This window comes from Cervus canadensis, chromosome 12 (assembly GCF_019320065.1).
Source record: "Cervus canadensis isolate Bull #8, Minnesota chromosome 12, ASM1932006v1, whole genome shotgun sequence".
Lineage (NCBI taxonomy): Eukaryota > Metazoa > Chordata > Mammalia > Artiodactyla > Cervidae > Cervus > Cervus canadensis.
Genome location: NC_057397.1, coordinates 63,888,313 through 63,908,097, shown reverse-complemented (window position 1 = coordinate 63,908,097; position 19,785 = coordinate 63,888,313). Strand labels below are relative to the sequence as shown.

Here is a 19,785-nt window from a genome sequence, read left to right as displayed (position 1 = left end):
TTATTGTCAGGGGTAGAATTGGGAGAGCTGTGTGTGTGAGAGGGGTAGAGAAGGTGACAGGACCGAGCATGTACTGAACGCTGATTTTATGCCCAGAGGCTGTTGGAAACCTGTGTCACTTTTGAGAACTCCAGAAATCTGATGTTACCATTCCCACACTGTGAAGGAGGAAACACAGGTTCGGAGAGGTGAAAGAAGTTTCTGCAAGCTTATGAGTAGAGGAGTAAGGATTTTTTTCCCAGGTCTGTCAGTGGTGATACTCTCACGGCTAATGAGAGGGAGCGATATTTCTCAGGGCCCAAAGGAGGACTTTAACCAACAGAGAGGAATTTAGCCCCTGCTGGTTATAGGCATTATAATCAATATTCTGGAGCCCCATAAAGTATGCTCTGAAGGAACTCAGAGAAGCCAAAGAGAAGAAAAATTGGCGAGTTTTAGGCTACATTGCTTAGCTTATATCATGATGCCAGCAGGTCTTTGACTGAAATACATAAGAACTGGGACTTAAGCTGCAAAAACACATTGGTAAACATCATAATGACACACACATTCAGGAAAATGATGTTTTTAATTTTAAATGCTATGCAGCCTTGCCTTATATAGTCAGTGCTGGGAAGTTGTGGTATACCAGGAAATGATTTACATTTTAGCCTTAGGGCAAAAATATGGAACTTGTAATTATGTCAGAGAGAGGCACAGTCTTCTAACAAGAAAAACTAAAGCTATAAAAGTCTCAGGATGTGTGTTGATTAAACTGTTGTGTGGCTGAGCATTTTGCCTGAGACTTCTTAGGAAATAAGCAGCTGTTTCAGGTAAAAACCTCCCTTCTGAATCTCTCATGCTTTAGTGACAAAGTGAGGAGGTCGTAGGTGACAAGTGTTTTCCTGTTCTTTCTAAGACCTTTTTGGTATGAGGTGGTTTTGAGCAAGGAGGCCTGGCCAGGCTGGGTTTTTGACTCATGGGAAGAAGGCTGCATGCCTACTTGACATGCCTAAGCCAGCCTGAAGCCTGTGATGCCATCACATGCAGATAAACTGCCTTGCAGACACATCGCCCTCCTCTGTGACTTCACCGCCTCCAGGGGCCAGAGCTCTCTCCACTGTCCACCCCTCTCAGCACCCCACACATTCCTCTCCCAGAAGCCTTACATTGACTTCCCCAATGGGGATCCACCTCTGTAGGGTCTGTAGGGTGATCGGGGGGTGACTGCCCTACCCTAGGGAACTAGAGTGAGGGGACAACGAGGTCAGAGAAATCACTCAGGGTGGAGAAGTTTTCTGTTTTCTGTGCTCTTACTCTCCATGAGAGAGGCACTCTGCAGCACAGGTTCAGAGAATCAGCTCTGCAGTCACAAATTTGGGTGCAGATTGCGCCTCTGTCCCTCATTTACTGTGTGAACTTGACCTCACCATTTATCCTTTCTAAGCCTTTCTTTCATCTATAACACTACGTTATTGATACCTAGCTTCCAGAGTTGTGAGAATTAAATGAGATAATGTGATATTAAGTCCCTATGACTTGATAAGGAGTAGATATTACTTTGGGTTTCCCTGGTGGCTCAGCTGGTAAAGAATCCGCCTGCAATGTGAGAGACGTGGGTTCAATCCCTGGGTTCGGAAGATCCCCTGGAGAAGGGAACGGTTAACCACTCCAGTATTCTGGCCTGGAAAATTCCATGGACTGTATAGTCCATGGGGTAGCAAACAGTCGGACATGGCTGAACAACTTTCACTTTCAGATATTATTTTAACTGTTACCTCTACTAATATCATCAAATCTAATCAGGGCTCCGTCCCTTCACTCTTTGTGTGATATTAATATACTCATCACCACTGCTATCCTAGCCCTCTTCTGCATAGAGCACAGTAAACTAGCTTAGCTAGGCCTTTCGTTGTGGTTTAGTCGCTGAGTCGTGTCCTTCTCTTTTGCAACTCCATGGACTGTAGCCTGACAGGCTCTTCTGTCCATGGGATTTCCCAGGCAAGAACACTGGGGTGGGTTGCCATTTCCTTCTCCAGGGGATCTTCCTGAGCCAGGGATCAGGGATTAAATCCTGCTTTGGCAGGCAGATTCTTTACTGCTGAGCCATCAGGGAAGCCCCTAGCTGGGCTTTTAAACAAATGGAATTTACCAGCGGCAACCCCCCCATGTGCCACATGCTTGATAGTAGTGAAGGTGTGTGTGTGTGTGTGTGTGTGTGTGTATGGAAAAGGGGACTTGCCAAAAAACTTGGCCCCAGAGCACACTATCACATGCTGGTGTGGCTTTATTGGAAGTATATCAGGATGTTTATAATACATTATTTTTAGCTAGAGTTTATTTTTATAGGGAAATAGTTTCATGTTTTAGAATTGACTGTTATTTTGTACAACGGTTTATGGCCACAAAAGGCTAGGTTCTTATCTTTAATGTTTGATTTCAAGATACTGTGAGGTGTCCCTGAAAGATTATGGACGTGGGGGTCAGAACTGGATTCAGATTTCACCTGTGAAATGTACCAGCTATGAGAGCCTTAATTTTCCTCATGTGTGAATATAAATAACATCGACGTCATGGGATTAAAAGGAAAAAAGCAAATAATAAAGTGCCTATCACATTACATAACACCTGAATAGCCTCTCAGTAAAAGCTAGTGGTTTTTATTTTGGGCAGATCCAAACATCCTGTTAATAAAATCTAATGGCTTCCACTTTTTATTCTTTGAGCTCTGTGTTCTGCAGAGATGTCTCAGAGACATCTTCCTCACACAAAGGAAGGTGACAGAAGGACTAAGGAAACCATGCAACATCCTTGCCTCTTCAAAAGAAGCTCTGTTTATGTCTGTTCTCTGTATAGGGGCTCTGCATAAGATTTTTTTTTAAGGAAAAATGCTTAAAAAGTGAGCCCAAGTCATCAGTTTTTTCTTTATGAATCCTACTTTGTGTTGTATCTTAGAAATCTTTGCTTAACCTGAGGTCGCAAATATTTTTTATATAGAAGTTATTATAGTTTTAAGTTTTAAATTTAGATCTGTGATCCATCTTGAGTCAATTTTTATATATGGTGAGAGTTTTGGGTATTTGTTACGGCTATTATAACAAAGCACTGCAGACTGAGTGGCTTAAACAAGTCATTTATTTTCTCACAGTTTTGGAGGCCAGAAGCCCAAGGTTGGAGTATCACCAGGGTTACTTTTCCTGAGGCCTTTCCCCTTGGGCTCTGGGTGGCGGTTTTTGCCTTCACATGGTCCTTCCCCATGCATATCTGAGTTCTGACTTCTTCTAATAAGGGCATGAGTCATGCTGTATTAAGGGCCACCCATATGACCGAATTTTAAATTATTACCCCTCTAAAGACCCTCTCTCTAAGTAACAGTCACATTCTGAAGTACTGCGAGTTAGGACTTGAACATACGAATTTTTTTTTTTTTTTTTTTTGCTGTGCTGGGTCTTAGTTGTGTCATGTGAGATCTTTTGTTGTGGCATACAAACTCTGATTGTGGCATGCAGGCTCAATAATTGTAGTTTGCGGGCTTCATTGCTCCTTAGCATGTGGAATTTTAGTTCCTTGACCAAGTATCGAACCCGTGTCCCCTGCATTGCATGGTTCATTGCACTGGACCACCATGGAAGTCCCCAACATATGAATTGAGAGGGGGACATAATTGAATCCATGATATATGTGTTGAAGTGGGATTTTTGTTTTGGGTATAGATGTTTAACTGTTTTAGCAATGTTTTTTTTGAAAAGAACCTCCTCTCTTTCCTGAAGTGCCTCTGGGCCTTGGTTGAAAAGCAGTTGTTCATATAAATGTGAGTTGATCTCTGTAGTCTGTTCTGCTCTACTGATCTATATGTACTCTAATACCATGCTGTCTTGATTACATTAGCTTTATAATAAGTTTTGTGGGAAAATTGATAAATTGGGCTTTTTCAAAATTGAAAACTTCTGTTCTGCAAAAGACACTGTTAAGAAAATGAAAAGACAAATCACAGATGCGAAAAAAAAAATATATATATATATATATTTGGAAGTTGTAGATCTGACACAGAACTTATATCCAGAATATATAAAGAACTATGAGATCTGACTAATAAGAAAATAACCCAGCAAAAAACAGACAAAGGATTTGAATATATACTTCTTCAAAAAAGATATGTGGTTGGCAAATAAGCACATGAAAATATACTCAGCATTGTTAGTCACTAGAGAAATATAAAATAAAACTACAAAGCCACCATTAGGAAAATAAAAAAGACTGACCATGCCAAGTGTGGCAAAGATATGAAAGAACTAGAACTCTAATATATTATTGGAATGTAAAATGGCACAATCACTTTGAAAAACAATTTGGCATTTTTTTAAAAAGTTGAACACACATTCATGGCCCAGCCATTCCATTACTAGGGCGTTTATTCATACAAAGAGTTTACACAAATGTTTATACTAGTTCTATTTGTCATTTCCCCAAACTGGAGACCACCCAAATATCTATCAACAGATGAATGGATACATTAACTGCAGTATATCCATAATGATGAAATTTTATTCAGCAATAAAAAGAAATGAACTTACTTATACATGTTACAATGTGTGGATCTCAAAATAGCTATGATGGGTCATAGAAGCCGGACATGAGAAGAATACATACTATATACTTCCATTTATATAAAATTCTACTAAATTCAAACTAATGTTTATTAATGGAAAGCAGATCAGTGGTTTCCTTGGGCCAGGGGTAAAAGGGTTCAAGGTGGAGTAGAAGGGAGGGATTGTCAAGCGGAGGGCGTGAAGCAACTTTTGGGAGTTTGAAAGAATATGTTCATTGTCTTAATTGCGATGGTCCCATGAGTTTAAACATATGTCAAAACTCATCAAATTGTGTATTTTAAATACATAATGTTACTATATGTTAATTATACTTCAATAAAGCTGCTTTAAAAAGTGGCTGGAAACATTTGGACTAATGGTATGAAGACTCAAAAAATAAGGTGAAAAGTACAAGAATATTAGCCATCAGCTTTCAGGCCTATTAGAATTTCCACTATCCTGATAGCAATTGGGCAACTCTTTTCTTGTATGCTTTAGGAAATATCCAGTCCAGCCAGTCAGGAGACCAAGAGGAGATTCCTTACAGTGTTGGCAGACCTGCTATTTCAGCATGGAACCACAAAATACCATGACAAATTGAGAAAGGTTGAGCTTTTTTTCATAGAGTTCAGTACCTTTGAATTAAATGCACGTTCAACTTTGGTTCTAGTAGCTAGAGGCTACTTTTTTTAAATCCACAATTTGCTATCCCCACTGGGTATGGAATTCAGTAAAACCAGCCTTTGCACATGCCTTTATGAAAGTCTGTACTTAGATGTGTTTGGAACAAGAGAGAAAAGTGACTAGAGGCAGGTTTGCTTCGTTCTGGACTTCGTTGTTTGGCCGACCTTTTTACGCTGGTTTTCTGGATTGGTTAGACTTTACTAACTGATGGGGTTTCAGGGGTGATAACTCAGACACAGTCACTCTGATCTGGGCTTGAACTTAGTACACACATTCCTGGTGGTCAAGTCACTAATTTTTTGCTTTGGAGTCAGGCATTGGAATATAATTGCTAAAATTATTGCATGGGTTCTATGGTGCAGAAACCAGAATGTCTCCTGAAAACATGGGCTAAGAGGTATTGATAATTTGTCTCTCTTCTTGTTCTCATCTCTAAAAGAAAGAATCCACCAAAGTTCAGAGCACCTTAAACATTTTGAAGTTGTGATATTTTGTATGAATTATTGGTGTCTGTGGGACTCCAAGAGTGAAGACTGAACTTACAGTGTTCTCATTACTCTGTGGAATAGAACCTGGAAAAAAACCTACTGTCAGACAAACATTTCCTTCCACCTAACATTCATTTTCAACCAGGGAATAGCAAGTACCGCGGCATTGTAGAGTCACTTGCATTTAAACACCCTATTTCTTTCACAAGTCCATAACCGTGTTCCACATAATAGCATTAGTACCACTGAGACTATACAGTAGGAGCTTGAAAGTAGGACACATTTAATCTTTGCAGCTTCTCTTTTTCAGTTTGCTAAGCACTTGGTTAAATTAAAATTCCAAGCAGTACTATTCAGAGACAGCATGGGGTGGGACTTTCATTTCTGGCCAGCATTCCTCAAGCGCATATAGCCCAGGCATTGTATTTAGCACTAAGGGACATTGAACCACAGCTGTTGCCTTCAGTGAGTCTTCAGCCTAGAGACAGAGATTGAGAAACAGGCGATTTATGATGCAAAGTGATATGTACCATGGAGAAAGTACTTGGAGCAGAGTAGCACTGGGGCCTATAGGAAGATCATCCAACCCAAGCTTATCAAGTCAGGCAAGGCTTTTCAAAAGTTGAGTCAAAGTTACCCCTTCAGAGAATCAGAGGAAAAGCGTCTGCTTTTTAGTACTCAAGTGGCAATGAGCAAATCACTCAGATCACATAAACACATCACCTGATGTTCGCTGAACCTCTGTTTTGGAAGTAATTATTATTATTTTGTTCCATGATTGAGGAAGAGGATTAAATCAGATGATATATATGAAAGCATGGAGCCCAGTCACGTGCTGAGGCAAGGGTCAATACTGGTTTTCTCCCTTCCTTCATCCCCCGCTCCCGCCTGCATCCAGTGAGGAACGTGATCACACAGTGGTCAGTTCTGGAGGATTTTCAGCTGTCATCTCTGTCACTTGTCGTTTATCTTCCTGCTTCCAATTCACCCGGGGCTTTTCCCTCTGATGCTGGTCTGGACCATCTTGTGGACAGCACAAGGGCTTTCCTGTCCTGCCGGTGACACGTCGTGAGGGGAAGCTGTTGGCCTCTGAGCAAGTGGTGACGGCAGAGGGAAGATGAGAAATAAATAAATGAAGCCCCGTGGGTGGCGCTGAACAGAATACCATGGAGGAGGGAGGGCGGGCAGGTGGGTGGACGGCAGCCCTCACCTGTGCGGAGCCTGAGAGATGGCCTTCGTGACTGGGTGGAGGGAACAGGCCTGGATGCTGGTCTCCGGGGAGGACAAGCAGAGTAAAATCATCCTGGAGTATAACTCGATTACTCTGCATCTATGCATCTTGCAAGTAGTACATTATTCCAGCTCTTGGTTAGGCCTTAACTGCCATAAAAGCTAATGGTACAACTGTGTTGGGTGGGCGTTCCCACCGATGAGCAGGTCTTTCTGACGCAGAAACGATGCCAAGAAGTCTGCACCACTGGCTCCGCTACTTCCGCCGCACTGCGTTTTTCTCTTGTTCATTTCTCTGTGTACTCCTCATCTGAAGACGCCTTTGCTTTTTCCAAACCCAAACCACCGTCTCTTGTTGCAGATCCACCTAACCTTCGGGCTTGTTTTTCTGCCCAGCTGTCACAACAAACTTCCCCTCATCTACTGCTAAACGTATCCGACACTGCTGTGCAGGCTGTGAGCTGCCGACTCATTACCTGGGGGCTTTCCAATCGAAGCTGATGTTATCCAAAACTTCTCATCTGTTTCAAAGGGTACAATTTCCTGCATCCTCTGGAGGGAAATCACACGCACTGCGTTTAGGAAACAGGCCGATCCTTCACAGATTGAGCAGACCTCTAGGCAATTATGGGTGATTATTCCCGACTTCATGTTTGCTCACCTCATTTCCCATAACAATGACTTCAGTGACCTGACTATATAGGCTTTTCATCTTTTGAGTCAGATATGGGGAATAAATCACCAAAACCCAGACGAGCTGTGGTACCTTTTATTTCTCCATCCTCCTCCCAAGCCTTTTTTTTCCTCTCCCCAGAGGTAATGGCTCTCTTTTCCTTTTTTTTCTTCTGCAGTTTTTGTCTGGGATCCGAGAATCTTTTCTTTAAGTCCATGTTCGTTATCCTTTAAATCATACAGTCTCCTAATATGCATGATTGTCTTTTAATAAGTTCCTTTTGGGATTTAGAAATTTCCCGTTAAGAAAAGTTACTTTCAGCTGGTGCTCCATGCCTCTTTATGGTTTTTTTCCTCCTCCCTTCTCACCTCTGGACCGAGATATATTTTCCCCACTGTCGTCGTTCCATACTCCAAACTCATCTCTCTCTAAGTGTCTCCCTAATTCCTTTTTTTATTTTTTAAAATTGGCTTTTTAATTTCCTGCTGTCAAACATCTGCTGTATCACCTTGCTTTCTCCACTTTGCAGAAAACTTGTTTTATGAGTGTTCTTTCTCCCCAGGATAATTTGGCTGGCTGTGCTCTGATGGAGTGCTACAAGGGTTTTATTTTACATTGACTGATTAAGCACTCTGAGTAATTGTTTTAGCTCCATTACTGTGAATCTGTTTGGCTTAACTCTTTTCTTTTGCCACCTCTGATTAATGTGTGACCACTGGGACAGGGAGGGCTCAGCGCATTCATTTCCCCTTGACACCACTGAGAGGTGCAGGAGCCTGAAGCGACAGGTGCTGAGTGCTCCCGCTGCAAGAGGAGGGAGCACTCACTGTTGTCAAGTGAGCGTGTGTGTGTGTGCGTGTGTGTGTGTGTGCGCGCGCGCTGTCTCAGCTCATGTTTGCTGATGGTGCTGTGTGGCAGCCTTCTCATAGCAGAGAACAAATGTTAGGATTTGGGGCAAAGAGTATCGGCAGATCAGGTTTTAAAACCGAGTGGTGAGTTTCTGTTAACAGTGCATAGCTAGATGGTATTTTCTTTTTAAGCTCATGAAACTTAACAGCTGTTTAGTGAAGCCCACATTTTCATCCATGTCTGTCTGACAGGTTTAATAGCAAATTTTGCAGTTAGTGACTTGCTGAACAGGCCTCTCTGGCTTGGGCTGTAATAAGAACTGTGTTTGCAGCACAATTCAGTGAGTCTTTCTGCTTTTGTGTTTATAGAATGGGGTGTGGGGGGCTGGCTAAAGCGAGGGAAACAAAAAGGCATATTCCAAAGGAAATTTCTAATATCTCTACCAGAGTGTTCCTTGGAACTTATTATTAACCAGTTCAGGGGAAGAGAGATGGGGGAAAACATGCTGTTTAGCAGTAAAAACCCATTAGTACAGTCAGCTTACTGTAACCCTGTATTGGCAAATCGTAATTAAATCTATATATCTCTAACTTTATAGTTTTCTGCAGCTGAGTCTCTGGAAGCCTTCTGCATTTTGTCTGATTCAAGAAAGGCCATATTCTCTGCCTTCCCTCTGGAAGAGACTGCTGTGACTTGTAGTAGTTTTTTTTAACATCACCAGATCGAAGACAAATGCTTCACTGGTTTTATTGATGGAAACAAAGCACTTCCTATTATTACTGTTACTTTGGGGGTCCAAATTCTAGAAAACTAGGACTTTATGAGACTAAAATCCCATGATGTTTTGTCCCTTTCTTCAGTTCTCTCAGATCACAGGACCTCAGACTTACTTATGTCTATGATTACCTGCTTTGTATTTGGCCCCTCAAAGGGTATGGGCTGCATTCTTCATGACTTGTCTGTGTTTCTGTTGACTGTATGTGCTTGGCATGGCTGCTGATTGCAGATGTGTGCACATGTGGCAGAGTCACTGATCATGGACCCCTGTTCTCAAGGGGACCCACCCTCCTTGTCAGTGCAGCATGCTTCGCTAACAAAGGGACCAAGAACTGTCTCATTATCCATTTGGAGTTTCCGTACAGATTTTGCAAGCCAAGAAGATGAAGTTTGTCCTAGAGTTCACAGTTGATTTAATTTATTGGCATTTTAATCGTATTGTTTCACTGAAGCAACATGTAAGGAAGCTTCATATTTATTGCTCTTAGTCTCAGCATGATGTAGGTCAAAAGCCAGTTACATTCAGCTATATGAGAAAGATGCCTGTTTTTGAACAGTAGGAATTAAGGCTTTGTCATCTTATACAGTCAAGAAAGGGACAAAGAAATCTGGAAAAAAATTAGTAAAGTGAGTCCAAATAATTTTCTTACAATTCCTCAAAACTGCTCACTGGTAAGCAATAAAATGTCAAGGGACAAAAAGGAGTTAGCCCTCTGGCTCATCCTGATGGGCTGAGAAGGGATAAGAGAGAGGTCACTTGACATTTGTAGAGTGGGGCCATGGGTGTTCAGTGTGGCCAGTGGAAGGAGAGAGGTCTGCTGGTAGATGTCTTAGCAGGTTGTCACCCCCACACCTCCCAACCCAGAGCTCCTGGGATTGCCTCTGTGAATGGGACTGCCACTCAGGGTACCATTTGCCCTGCTTTCATTATTCACTAACCCACTGTTACTGTACTAACTTCCGAAAGAAAGAGGAATGTCATACACCGGGTTCTTTGCACAGCGGTTAGAATTTGTTTCTCTTCCTTCAGTTCTCCTCACTTGTTTCTTCGATGCCCATACCTTATTCATGTTCGGGGTGATGTATTCAGTGGCAGAGACATTTAATGAAGCCTTCTTATGGTGGCTTATGGAAAAATCCCTAGGACACAATAAACTTTAAAGGATGAATGGAGAAAAGGGACCCTATAAGAAAGACTGAGAAGGAGAGTAGAAATATAGAAAGAAGAGTGTTTGGAGAAGGCGAGGCTGTCCACAATGGTCAATGCTTTAGGTGTTACATATGATAGGAATTGTAATGTTTTTATTGGATTTAGCAACAAGGGCATCCTTAATGACCTTGTGAGTTCAATTTCGGTTGGCTGGTGGGAGGAGGCAAAATGGTATAAGGTGATTTATTCAGGTGCTAGTATTGAGTGTAAAGAAAGTGTGATTGATATTAAATATTTAAGGAAATATCCATAATAGAATGTTAAAGGTGGGATGTAACCCTTTATTTTACACATAAAGAGAGACTTCAAATCAATTGTTTAAGGTCATGCATCTAGAGAGGGACAGCCAGGACCAAGTCCAGGTCACTTGATTCCCTTTATGAAAGAAAGTTGCGAATATGCTAGAGCTTAAAGGAGCAAACTAGTGTCTGATGCTGGAAAAGTAATCATTAAGCTGATGAATCAGAGCTGTATACTTCTGTTGTGAAATATAACTGCTTGTTTGATGAACTTATTTTTCTATAAATATTTACTGGCAGATATTGTGTTATTTGGGCTTCCCAGGTGGCACTAATGGTGAAGAGCCTGTCTGACAATGCAGGAGACATAAGAGGTATGGGTTCAGTCCCTGGGTTGGGAGGATCCCCTGGAGAAGGAAATGGCAACCCACTCCAGTATTCTTGCCTGGAGAATCCCATGGACAGAGGAGCCTGGTGGGCTCCACTCCAGGGTTTCGAAGAGTTGGATACAACTGAAGTGACTTAGCATGCACATTGTGCTATTTGCTTAGTATAAAAAACATTTAAAACACATTCCTTTCAGAGAACTTGCTTGGTGAATTTTATAAAAGTGAAATATTACTGCTGTTAAGTGATGTATACTCCAACAGGGTGACAGACACAAAGACATAGAGCATACAGTGCACTACTGAAAAGGTAGCAGATGATTCTGCCTGGAGCTGGAGACTGATGAGCTGGACCTTGGTTTTGATCATGACTTCTCCAAGAGGAGAAAAGATGAAAAGGCATTTTTTGGCAGAGGAAACAGCATGAGCAAAATTAGAGAGGTGTAAAGACTTTTCTTTGACTTAAAGGAATGGTAAATGTTCATTAGGGCTTGCAGCGTCAGGGTGGGAGAACATCAGGAAACAGCTGTCAAGAAAGCCACATCCAGAAGGCCGAACAGTAAACTGGGCAACAGATGTTTTAAGCCAGAGTCATTCAGTTTGGCTTCTAGATAAAGCTGATGGCAGTATGGAACACAGATTGGAAAGGGACCTGAGTTTAAGGCAGGGAGATGTGTGAGGAAGGGTTTCAGATGAAGGGTAGTGAGGTTCTGAGCTAGGGAAGTGATGGTAAAGTGGAGAAGAGGGAAATGGGTCAAGAAAGAATCTGAAGGTGGAGTTACCTGACCTGCCGACTGTTCCCCTGTTTCCCTGAGGAAGAGGCAAGAATCCAACCACACAGTGTAGTTTCTAACTTACTGACCAGGGGTGGGGAACAGGGGCAGGTTTGGAAGGGGAGATTCTGAGTTCGGCCCTAGATATTTAGAATTCGGATGCATGCGGGAAGTCTGGGTAGGCCATATGCCAAGCCCTAGACCTTGCTTATGTTCCTGAGCTCAAGGCTGTACTGCTTGTCACATGACAGGCCCATGAATCAAAAAGGAGTTGTTGGGGCAAGGAATAGTGACTTTATTTGGAAAGCTAATAGACGGAGACAGTGGTGGACTAGTGTCCCAAAGAACCAACTTACCTGAGTTAGAATTGAGGCTTCTTTTGTGCTAAACATGGAGGAGGTGTTATTGGTTATTGCAAACTTCTTGGTGTGGGAACTCTTTGTTCTTGCTGCTGTTCTCTTAGGTCAGGTCAGGATCCTGTAAACTTCCAACAAGACACATGTTGTTCTCTATTCTGCAACTTTTTATCTCTATATGAATGGAAAAGCATTAAACCTTTAAAGCTAAGAACCCAGAGAATGGGCTATCCTGTATATTTCAGGCTATGGGTAACATTCTTAACTTGAAGCAAAGGCATAGAATACAAAGGCTAAGGTAAAAGAAAAGATCCAATATGGAGTCAGATTTATTCTTCCCTATTACATGTATGGTGTTAGTTAGTATGAATAATATATTTAATTATGGATCCCCGAGAAGGCCTGAAAGTACTATGGCAGTTAGAAATATAAGGTGAAAGTGAAAGTTGCTCAGTCGTGTCTGACTCTTTGTCACCCCATGGACTATACAGTCCATGGAATTCTCCAGGCCAGAAACTTGGAGTGGGTAGCCTTTCCCTTCTCCAGGGAATCTTCCCAACCCAGGGATCGAACCAGATCTCCTGCATACCAGCTGAGCCACAAGGGAAGCCCAAGAATACTGGAGTGGGTAGCCTAGTCCTTCTCCAGTGGATCTTCCCAACCCAGTAATCGAACCGGGGTCTCCTGTGTTGCAACAGGAGATTCTTTACCAACTGACATCTGTAAGTAACAGAAAATCCAACTAGCAGTGGCTGTAACAAATGTAGTTCATTTTTCTCACATAGCAGACAGATGGGTGGTGCTGATGTCGGTTTAACTGCTCAGGGATGTCAGGACCAGGACTCTTGGAGTTACCCTTATGGTTACAAAGTAGCTGATGCAGCTCTATTATTATGGCCATTTTCTTGTCAACTGCTTCTGTTTGGGTTATCTTTGAGTAGAATTGGATCACAGGGTCTTCTCTGGCTAAAAAGTAAGCAGGAAGAGTGAGGAAGAGAATTGTTGAATTCACTTAAATCACTAGTTCTCTATCCCATTAGATGCAGTGCCTCTTAAAAAAAAAAAAAAGCAAAACAAGTTATTTATAATGCCTGCTTTATTATCCTGAATAAAGCATCACAAATAATATGCTTTTGTGTATTTTCAGGTAAATCACTGTGCTATCCTAACTGTAATATAAAGAAGCCATTAAAGAAAAGTAATTGATAATAAAGTACTTCAAAACATACATTCCCAGGCATGACGGCACTAGGTGACATAATGACATATTCAGACGCTTACATAGTGAATGTGACCACAGTGAATGTGGACGGGTCCAGGGGTGATGGTGTTTCCAGTACCAGGAGCAGTGTAGTCACTGGTGTTTCACCAGAATGACGAGCCGCCCTTAGTGAGATCCTGAGAAGGCGCAGTGTGGCCTCCCCTGGTGTGCATGGTAGTCGCTTCCTGAAGAACTCAGCTTGCATTCAGTCCAGCCAGTCCAGTCGCTCAGTCGTGTCCAACTCTCTGTGACCCCATGAACCGCAGCACGCCAGACCTCCCTGTCCATCACCAACTCCCGGAGTCCACCCAAACCCATGTCCATCGAGTCGGTGGTGCCAGCCAGCCATCTCATCCTCTGTCATCCCCTTCTCCTCCTGCCCCCAATCCCTCCCAGCATCAGGGTCTTTTCCAATGAGTCAACTCTTCGCATGAGGTGTCCAAAGTATTGAAGTTTAAGCTTCAAAATCAGTCCTACCAATGAACACCCAGGACTGATCTCCTTCAGGATGGACTGGTTGGATCTCCTTGCAGTCCAAGGGACTCTCAAGAGTCTTCTCCAACGTCACAATTCAAAAGCATCAATTTTTCAGTGCTCAGCTTTCTTCACAGTCCAACTCTCACATCCATCATGACCACTGGCAAAACCATAGCCTTGACTAGATGGACCTTTGTTGGCAAAGTAATGTCTCTGCTTCTCAATATGCTATCTAGGTTGGTCATAACTTTCCTTCCAAGGAGTAAGCATCTTTTAATTTCATGGCTGCAATCACCATCTGCAGTGATTTTGGAGCCCCCAAAAATAAAGTCTGACACTGTTTCCACTGTTTCCCCGTCTATCCCAAAGAAAGGCAATGCCAAAGAGTGCTCAAACTACTGCAAGGTTGCACTCATCTCACACGCTAGTAAAGTAATGCTCAAAATTCTCCAAGCCAGGCTTCAGCAATACGTGAACCATGAACTTCCAGATGTTCAAACTGTTTTTAGAAAAGGCAGAGGAACCAGAGATCAAATTGCCAACATCCGCTGGATCATCGAAAAAGCAAGAGAGTTCCTGAAAAACATCTACTTCTGCTTTATTGACTATGCCACAGCCTGTGACTGTCTGGATCACAATAAACTGTGGAAAATTCTGAAAGAGATGGGAATACCAGACCACCTGACCTGCCTCTTGAGAAACCTATATATAGGTCAGGAAGTGACAGTTAGAACTGGACATGGAACAACAGACTGGTTCCAAATAGGGAAAGGAGAATGTCAAGGCTGTATATTGTCACCCTGCTTATTTAACTTATATGCAGAGTACATCATGAGAAGTGCTGGGCTGGAAGAAGCACAAGCTGGAATCAAGATTGCCGGGAGAAATATCAATAACCTCAGATATGCAGATGACACCACCCTTATGGCAGAAAGTGAAGAGGAACTAAAAAGCCCCTTGATGAAAGTGAAAGAGGAGAGTGAAAAAGTTGGTTTAAAGCTCAACATTCAGAAAACTAAGATCATGGCATCTGGTCCCATCACTTCATGGCAAATAGATGGGGAAACAGCTTCCATTAAAACTGCACAAAAACCATTTTTGCATGTATTTGTATGTGCAATAGAGTTAGAGTCAAGGTTCAAATAATAGGTTTTCACATTAAAATAAAAATCTTTGTAGAATATAGGAGAGTTCTTAGTAGACAGGATTTCCCTCCACATAGCTGTATGTCTAGTGTCCCTGTCCTTTGCCAACTAATTACTGGTAGGACCCCTACATCTTTATGACAACCAAATACGCTCTCCCCTACTCACCACATTTGGAAAATATCTTCTAAGACTGGTGCCATCCATACTAAGAACAAAAGGCCTAGATTAATGGGGATGGACACTTTGTACCCCAAATAAAATCCAGTTTTGTTTAGCAAGAAAAGGGAGAGTTGGATATTGAATAAGTAATTAACAGTGTCTACTAACAGTAGGAACTGAGTCGTGCTAATTTTTATATCTTTTCCAAATTCTTGCACAACTCCTGGCAGATAGTAAGTTCTCAACGAGCTTTCTTAAAGGACTGAATGAATGAATTATTGGATATAAGCTGTGGAAAGCAGAAGCCCGTTATTGTTTGAACTTTGAATTTAATAAAGGAAAGAATCTTCCTTAAGATGGTTAAAGGGCTAACTATTATAAAGCTAGGAGCATTAGTGGGAGTCAGGAAGTGAATTTTGATGTGCCAGTTTCTAAACTAGTATTTAGCAATTCTGGCCATTGTATCTGCTACACATGCTAGGCTGAAGACAAAGAGTTAAATTTATATCAGTGAATCCTGTTCGGCAATGTAGATTTAGGGAAAATATCTAAGTCTTTATATAAGTAGTGTATGCAGTCTTTAGAAGAAAAAGTGACACGATAAAAAAATCAATAAAAATCTCAGTCTTTAAATCTTACTTTTTGTGTCTTTCAGCACATTCTCTTTTCATTGTGTCCTTTTCCACTTCACTTAGTCTATTCATTGTGGCATTTCTATCATAGCTTGAGACATTTTCAAACAATAATATTTCAGGGAAAAGATTTAGAAATAGAAGCAAGGATTTTGTTTTGTTTCCTCAAAATATAAACCTATTATTAGAGAGAATGTAATTCACAGCAGAAGCAAAGTTGGTTTTGCTTAAGTTTCCTTCCAAATTTAAGTAGAAAAGAATGAAAATGACATTTCAATTTTATCTCTTTTTGTGAAAAAGATAATCTGTAACTATGGCTCATGAAGGCAATATATGAAAAGAAAGTCCTTTTTCAAACAGTGCTCCAAAGGTTGCTTTGAATATGTAACTTTCTGAATTCAAAGACATGATACAGCATGAGTTTTAAAAATAGTTGCTTAAGATTTTGAAGAGTATAACGTTTAATATTTCTGCAGTTGGAAATCAAGTAAAGGAACAATGACTTCAAACTTTTGTGTATGAAAATAAAGAATTTTTTTTAATGTGTTTCAGTTCAAGTTTAGACATTTCAAGTGTCCTGTGATTTGCTCAAGAGTGTGCTAGAATTTTTTTCAATCGGGTTATTAGTATTTTAGGGATATTAAACAAATAAAATCTCAAGTGTCTTTGTAAATGAATTATTTGACAAGCACATCTTTTGTAAGCGTGGGTTATTTTTCTCTCTGTGAAAATTCCAAGGAATAACCCACACGGGTAATAAATAGTGGCTTGTTTGGGGATTTTGAGGAACTACATGCTATCCTTGTCCTGATGTGGAATCGTGGTGTGGATTCTTTGTGCTAGGGAGCAGGTCATACTGAAGATCAGAAAGAAAACTATCCTTCTTTTCTTCCTTCTTCAATCCCTCCCTCCCTCCATTCCTTTTCCTACACAGATGGTGGGAACTGTATATTAAATCCTCCCATTACAGTGCCCTGGGGACTTCTGTCCCATATACTTTGAAGCTCCACACAGAAGACACTTTTAGTTAGACCTTGAGGAATAATTCCTTTCTATCACTGCTGTATCTTCCACAGTAGTGGAAGTGCTGTATCTTCCATACTTATCCAACTCCTTGCTATTTTTCCCACAGCCCAAGTTTTGTAAAGCCCCTCTGTCTTATCATTCTTTGTTCTGCCGGCTTACCTTTCCTTCAGGGCCACCCTGGCCTTCTTCACACACCATCAGGAAACTCCTCCTAATCACCCCCTCCACTTGGTTTTCACAGCACCTTGGCAACCGTCTCAGTTATTGGGCTTTCACGTTATCTGTCCTTTATTGTACCTGACGTCTGTTTGAGGGTATGAGGATCACCTTAAAGGTTTGTGTCTTTGGTGCTTAGGAGGGAAGGTGCTCAGTACAGTCTTGTTAAATGGCTGGAGAAATGAAGCTCCGTTTACAATTATAATGGGGAAATGTTTGAGATGAGTAATTCTATTTGTTTTTATTGATCACCATAGAATTATTTTCTCCCTTTGCAGACTACAGAAAAATTCTATAGCTTGCTTAATTTTATTTGACAGATTGACTGTATAGGGACATTTTCTGTCTCTGAGATAGGGCAGACTGACAGTCTTTCAGATCAGCAAACCTTCCTGGTGATCCTGTAGGAACCCTTACTTAGGTCAGTGTGGTGCCAGTGTTTTGTGGTACATTTAAAAGCGTTCAGCTTCAGTGACTGTATCTTTCATAATTTTAGCCAATCCTCTTTTTTTCCTAGGTAAAGCATTTACATGTTTATCATTTACTGTGTAAAACCATACATTTTGATTTTCTGAAAATTAGCTCTGAGCTACTAGGGTTATCCCCTGGTACTAGTGTGAAAAGATTTGGCAAGTAAATCTATATTCATGTTTTCCAAACCCTTCTTGATTTTATGCAACAAAATATTTCTAATTTTGGCCTGCAAATAAACTGGTATCTTTGGTCATCCTTCTCATTTGGATTGACTCTAGTTCTAGAATGAATTTTTTTGTTGTATGGTGATCCTAAACCTGTGAATTAGGAACAAATTTCTTCAAGTTGTTTTTGATTATTGGCTTTTATTTAGTCTTACTCTGTTTGTATATCTCACTATTTTAATCCTTTATTTCTTGCTAGGAATGTACAAATTATATATCATATTTGTACAAATTATATATAGTCCTTGTGTTTTTAAATTATATACAATATTTTGTTTTTTTCTTGAGTGGAATTTGATATGGTAATATCTTGGTCCATTTTTCTTACCTCCCCAAATATAGACTGTTAGTTATAATTATTTCTGCTAGTTATTAGTGAGGACATATCTTAGTTGGGCTAATGCACCTTTCTAAAAACAACAATAATAAAATAAACTATAATATTCTTGTAGTGCTCCATTAGAGAGATATATAATTATGCATTCTAGCCAAGAATTACATTGGTAATTTTCTGATGATGTTACAGAGGAAAACTAGGTTTAGAATCAACTAACATGTATTTAGTGTTTACTTATGTCAAGTATTCTAGGTGATTTCTCATGTAATGCATTGTTTTGTGCCTTTGATCTTAGAAAATTTTATACTCAGGGAAAAACTGATCCATTGGAAAAAATAGTTAAATTACCTTTAAAAGTAACCATTTATTGCATTTGTGGGATTTAAAGAAACAATGATGTTAAGGTACTCAGAACAATACTCAAAGGTACTGAATTATGTTTTAAAGTAATTACATCATTTTTAATGCCAAAATTTATTTAACTGACCATGTTAAGAAGCATTAAAAATTATTATCAAAATGATGTGTTACTTGTTAATTCAGTTGACATATATGCAAAAAGATGTAAAGATGATAGACTCAGGTCCCATTATTTTCTGGACATATCTTTTAACCAGGATTGACAAACAGATGATGTTCTTGTGGCCCTCTGATAGGGATACCATTCATTCTTTTCTGCTTCTGTAGCCATTTCTTGGGGAGAAGGAGATGGCAACCCACTCCAGTATTCTTGCCTGGAGAATTCCAGGGACAGAGGAGCCTGGTGGGCTGCCGTCTATGGGGTCGCACAGAGTTGGATACAGGTGAAGCGACTTAGCATGCATGCATGCATTGCAGAAGGAAATGGCAACCCACTCCAGTGTTCTTGCCTGGAGAATTCCAGGGACAGAGGAGCCTGGTGGGCTGCCATCTATGGGGTCGCACAGAGTCAGACACGACTGAAGTGACTTAGCTGCAGCAGCAGCCATTTCTTGAGCCTGTCTTGAGATATTATGTCTTTTCGGTAGCTTTTCATGATTCCCTTTGTTCTTCTCTTTGTTCTGGTACTACTCTATATACGTGTATTTTATTATATGTATTTGCTTCTCAGACTGCCTTTAGGTATCCTTCAGTGAATTTCTATTATATGTTAATGCATATAATTTCCTATAAGAAAGTGAAAGTGGCTCAGTTTTGTCCAACTCTGTGACTCCACAGACTATACAGTCAGTGGAATTCTCCAGGCCAGAATACTGAAGTGGATAGCCTTTCCTTTCTCCAGGGGATCTTCCCAACCCAGGGATCAAACCCAGGTCTCCTGCATTGCAGGTGGATTCTTTACCAGCTGAGCCACAAGGGAAATCCAAGAATAATGGAGTGCGTAGCCTATCCCTTCCCCAGCAGATCTTCTGACCCAGGAATCTAACCAGGGTCTCCTGCATTGCAGGCAGATTCTTTACCAACTGAGCTATCAGGGAAGCCCTTCCTATAAGAAAATCATTCTTAATCCTTTGGGAAGTATGTGCTAGTTGGACCACTTACCTGGTTGATTGTAGTTGCTGGCTTGTCAGCTGCCTGGGAATCACATCACAGGCCTTGATTAACTTTCTATAAAAGGA

At 40.9% G+C, this 19,785-nt stretch overlaps 1 protein-coding gene across 5 annotated transcripts in view; it reads left to right on the top strand.

Annotated features, from left to right (window-relative positions):
• The window catches only part of CPQ (carboxypeptidase Q), a 515,377-nt gene that overhangs the window by 88,238 nt on the left and 407,354 nt on the right, over positions 1-19,785 (top strand). Inside the window, exon 2 of one of the 5 annotated variants that reach the window (XM_043483096.1) lies at positions 11,044-11,092. The exons of 3 other annotated variants lie outside the window; for them this stretch is intronic. Coding sequence is in view for 1 of the 2 variants with exons in the window: in XM_043483093.1 (XP_043339028.1) it covers positions 17,253-17,270 (18 nt within the window). In the remaining variant the exon portion in view is untranslated. Of the gene's footprint in view, positions 1-11,043; positions 11,093-17,245; positions 17,271-19,785 lie in introns of those variants that run through there. One more of the 5 variants, XM_043483093.1, reaches the window with a different exon arrangement.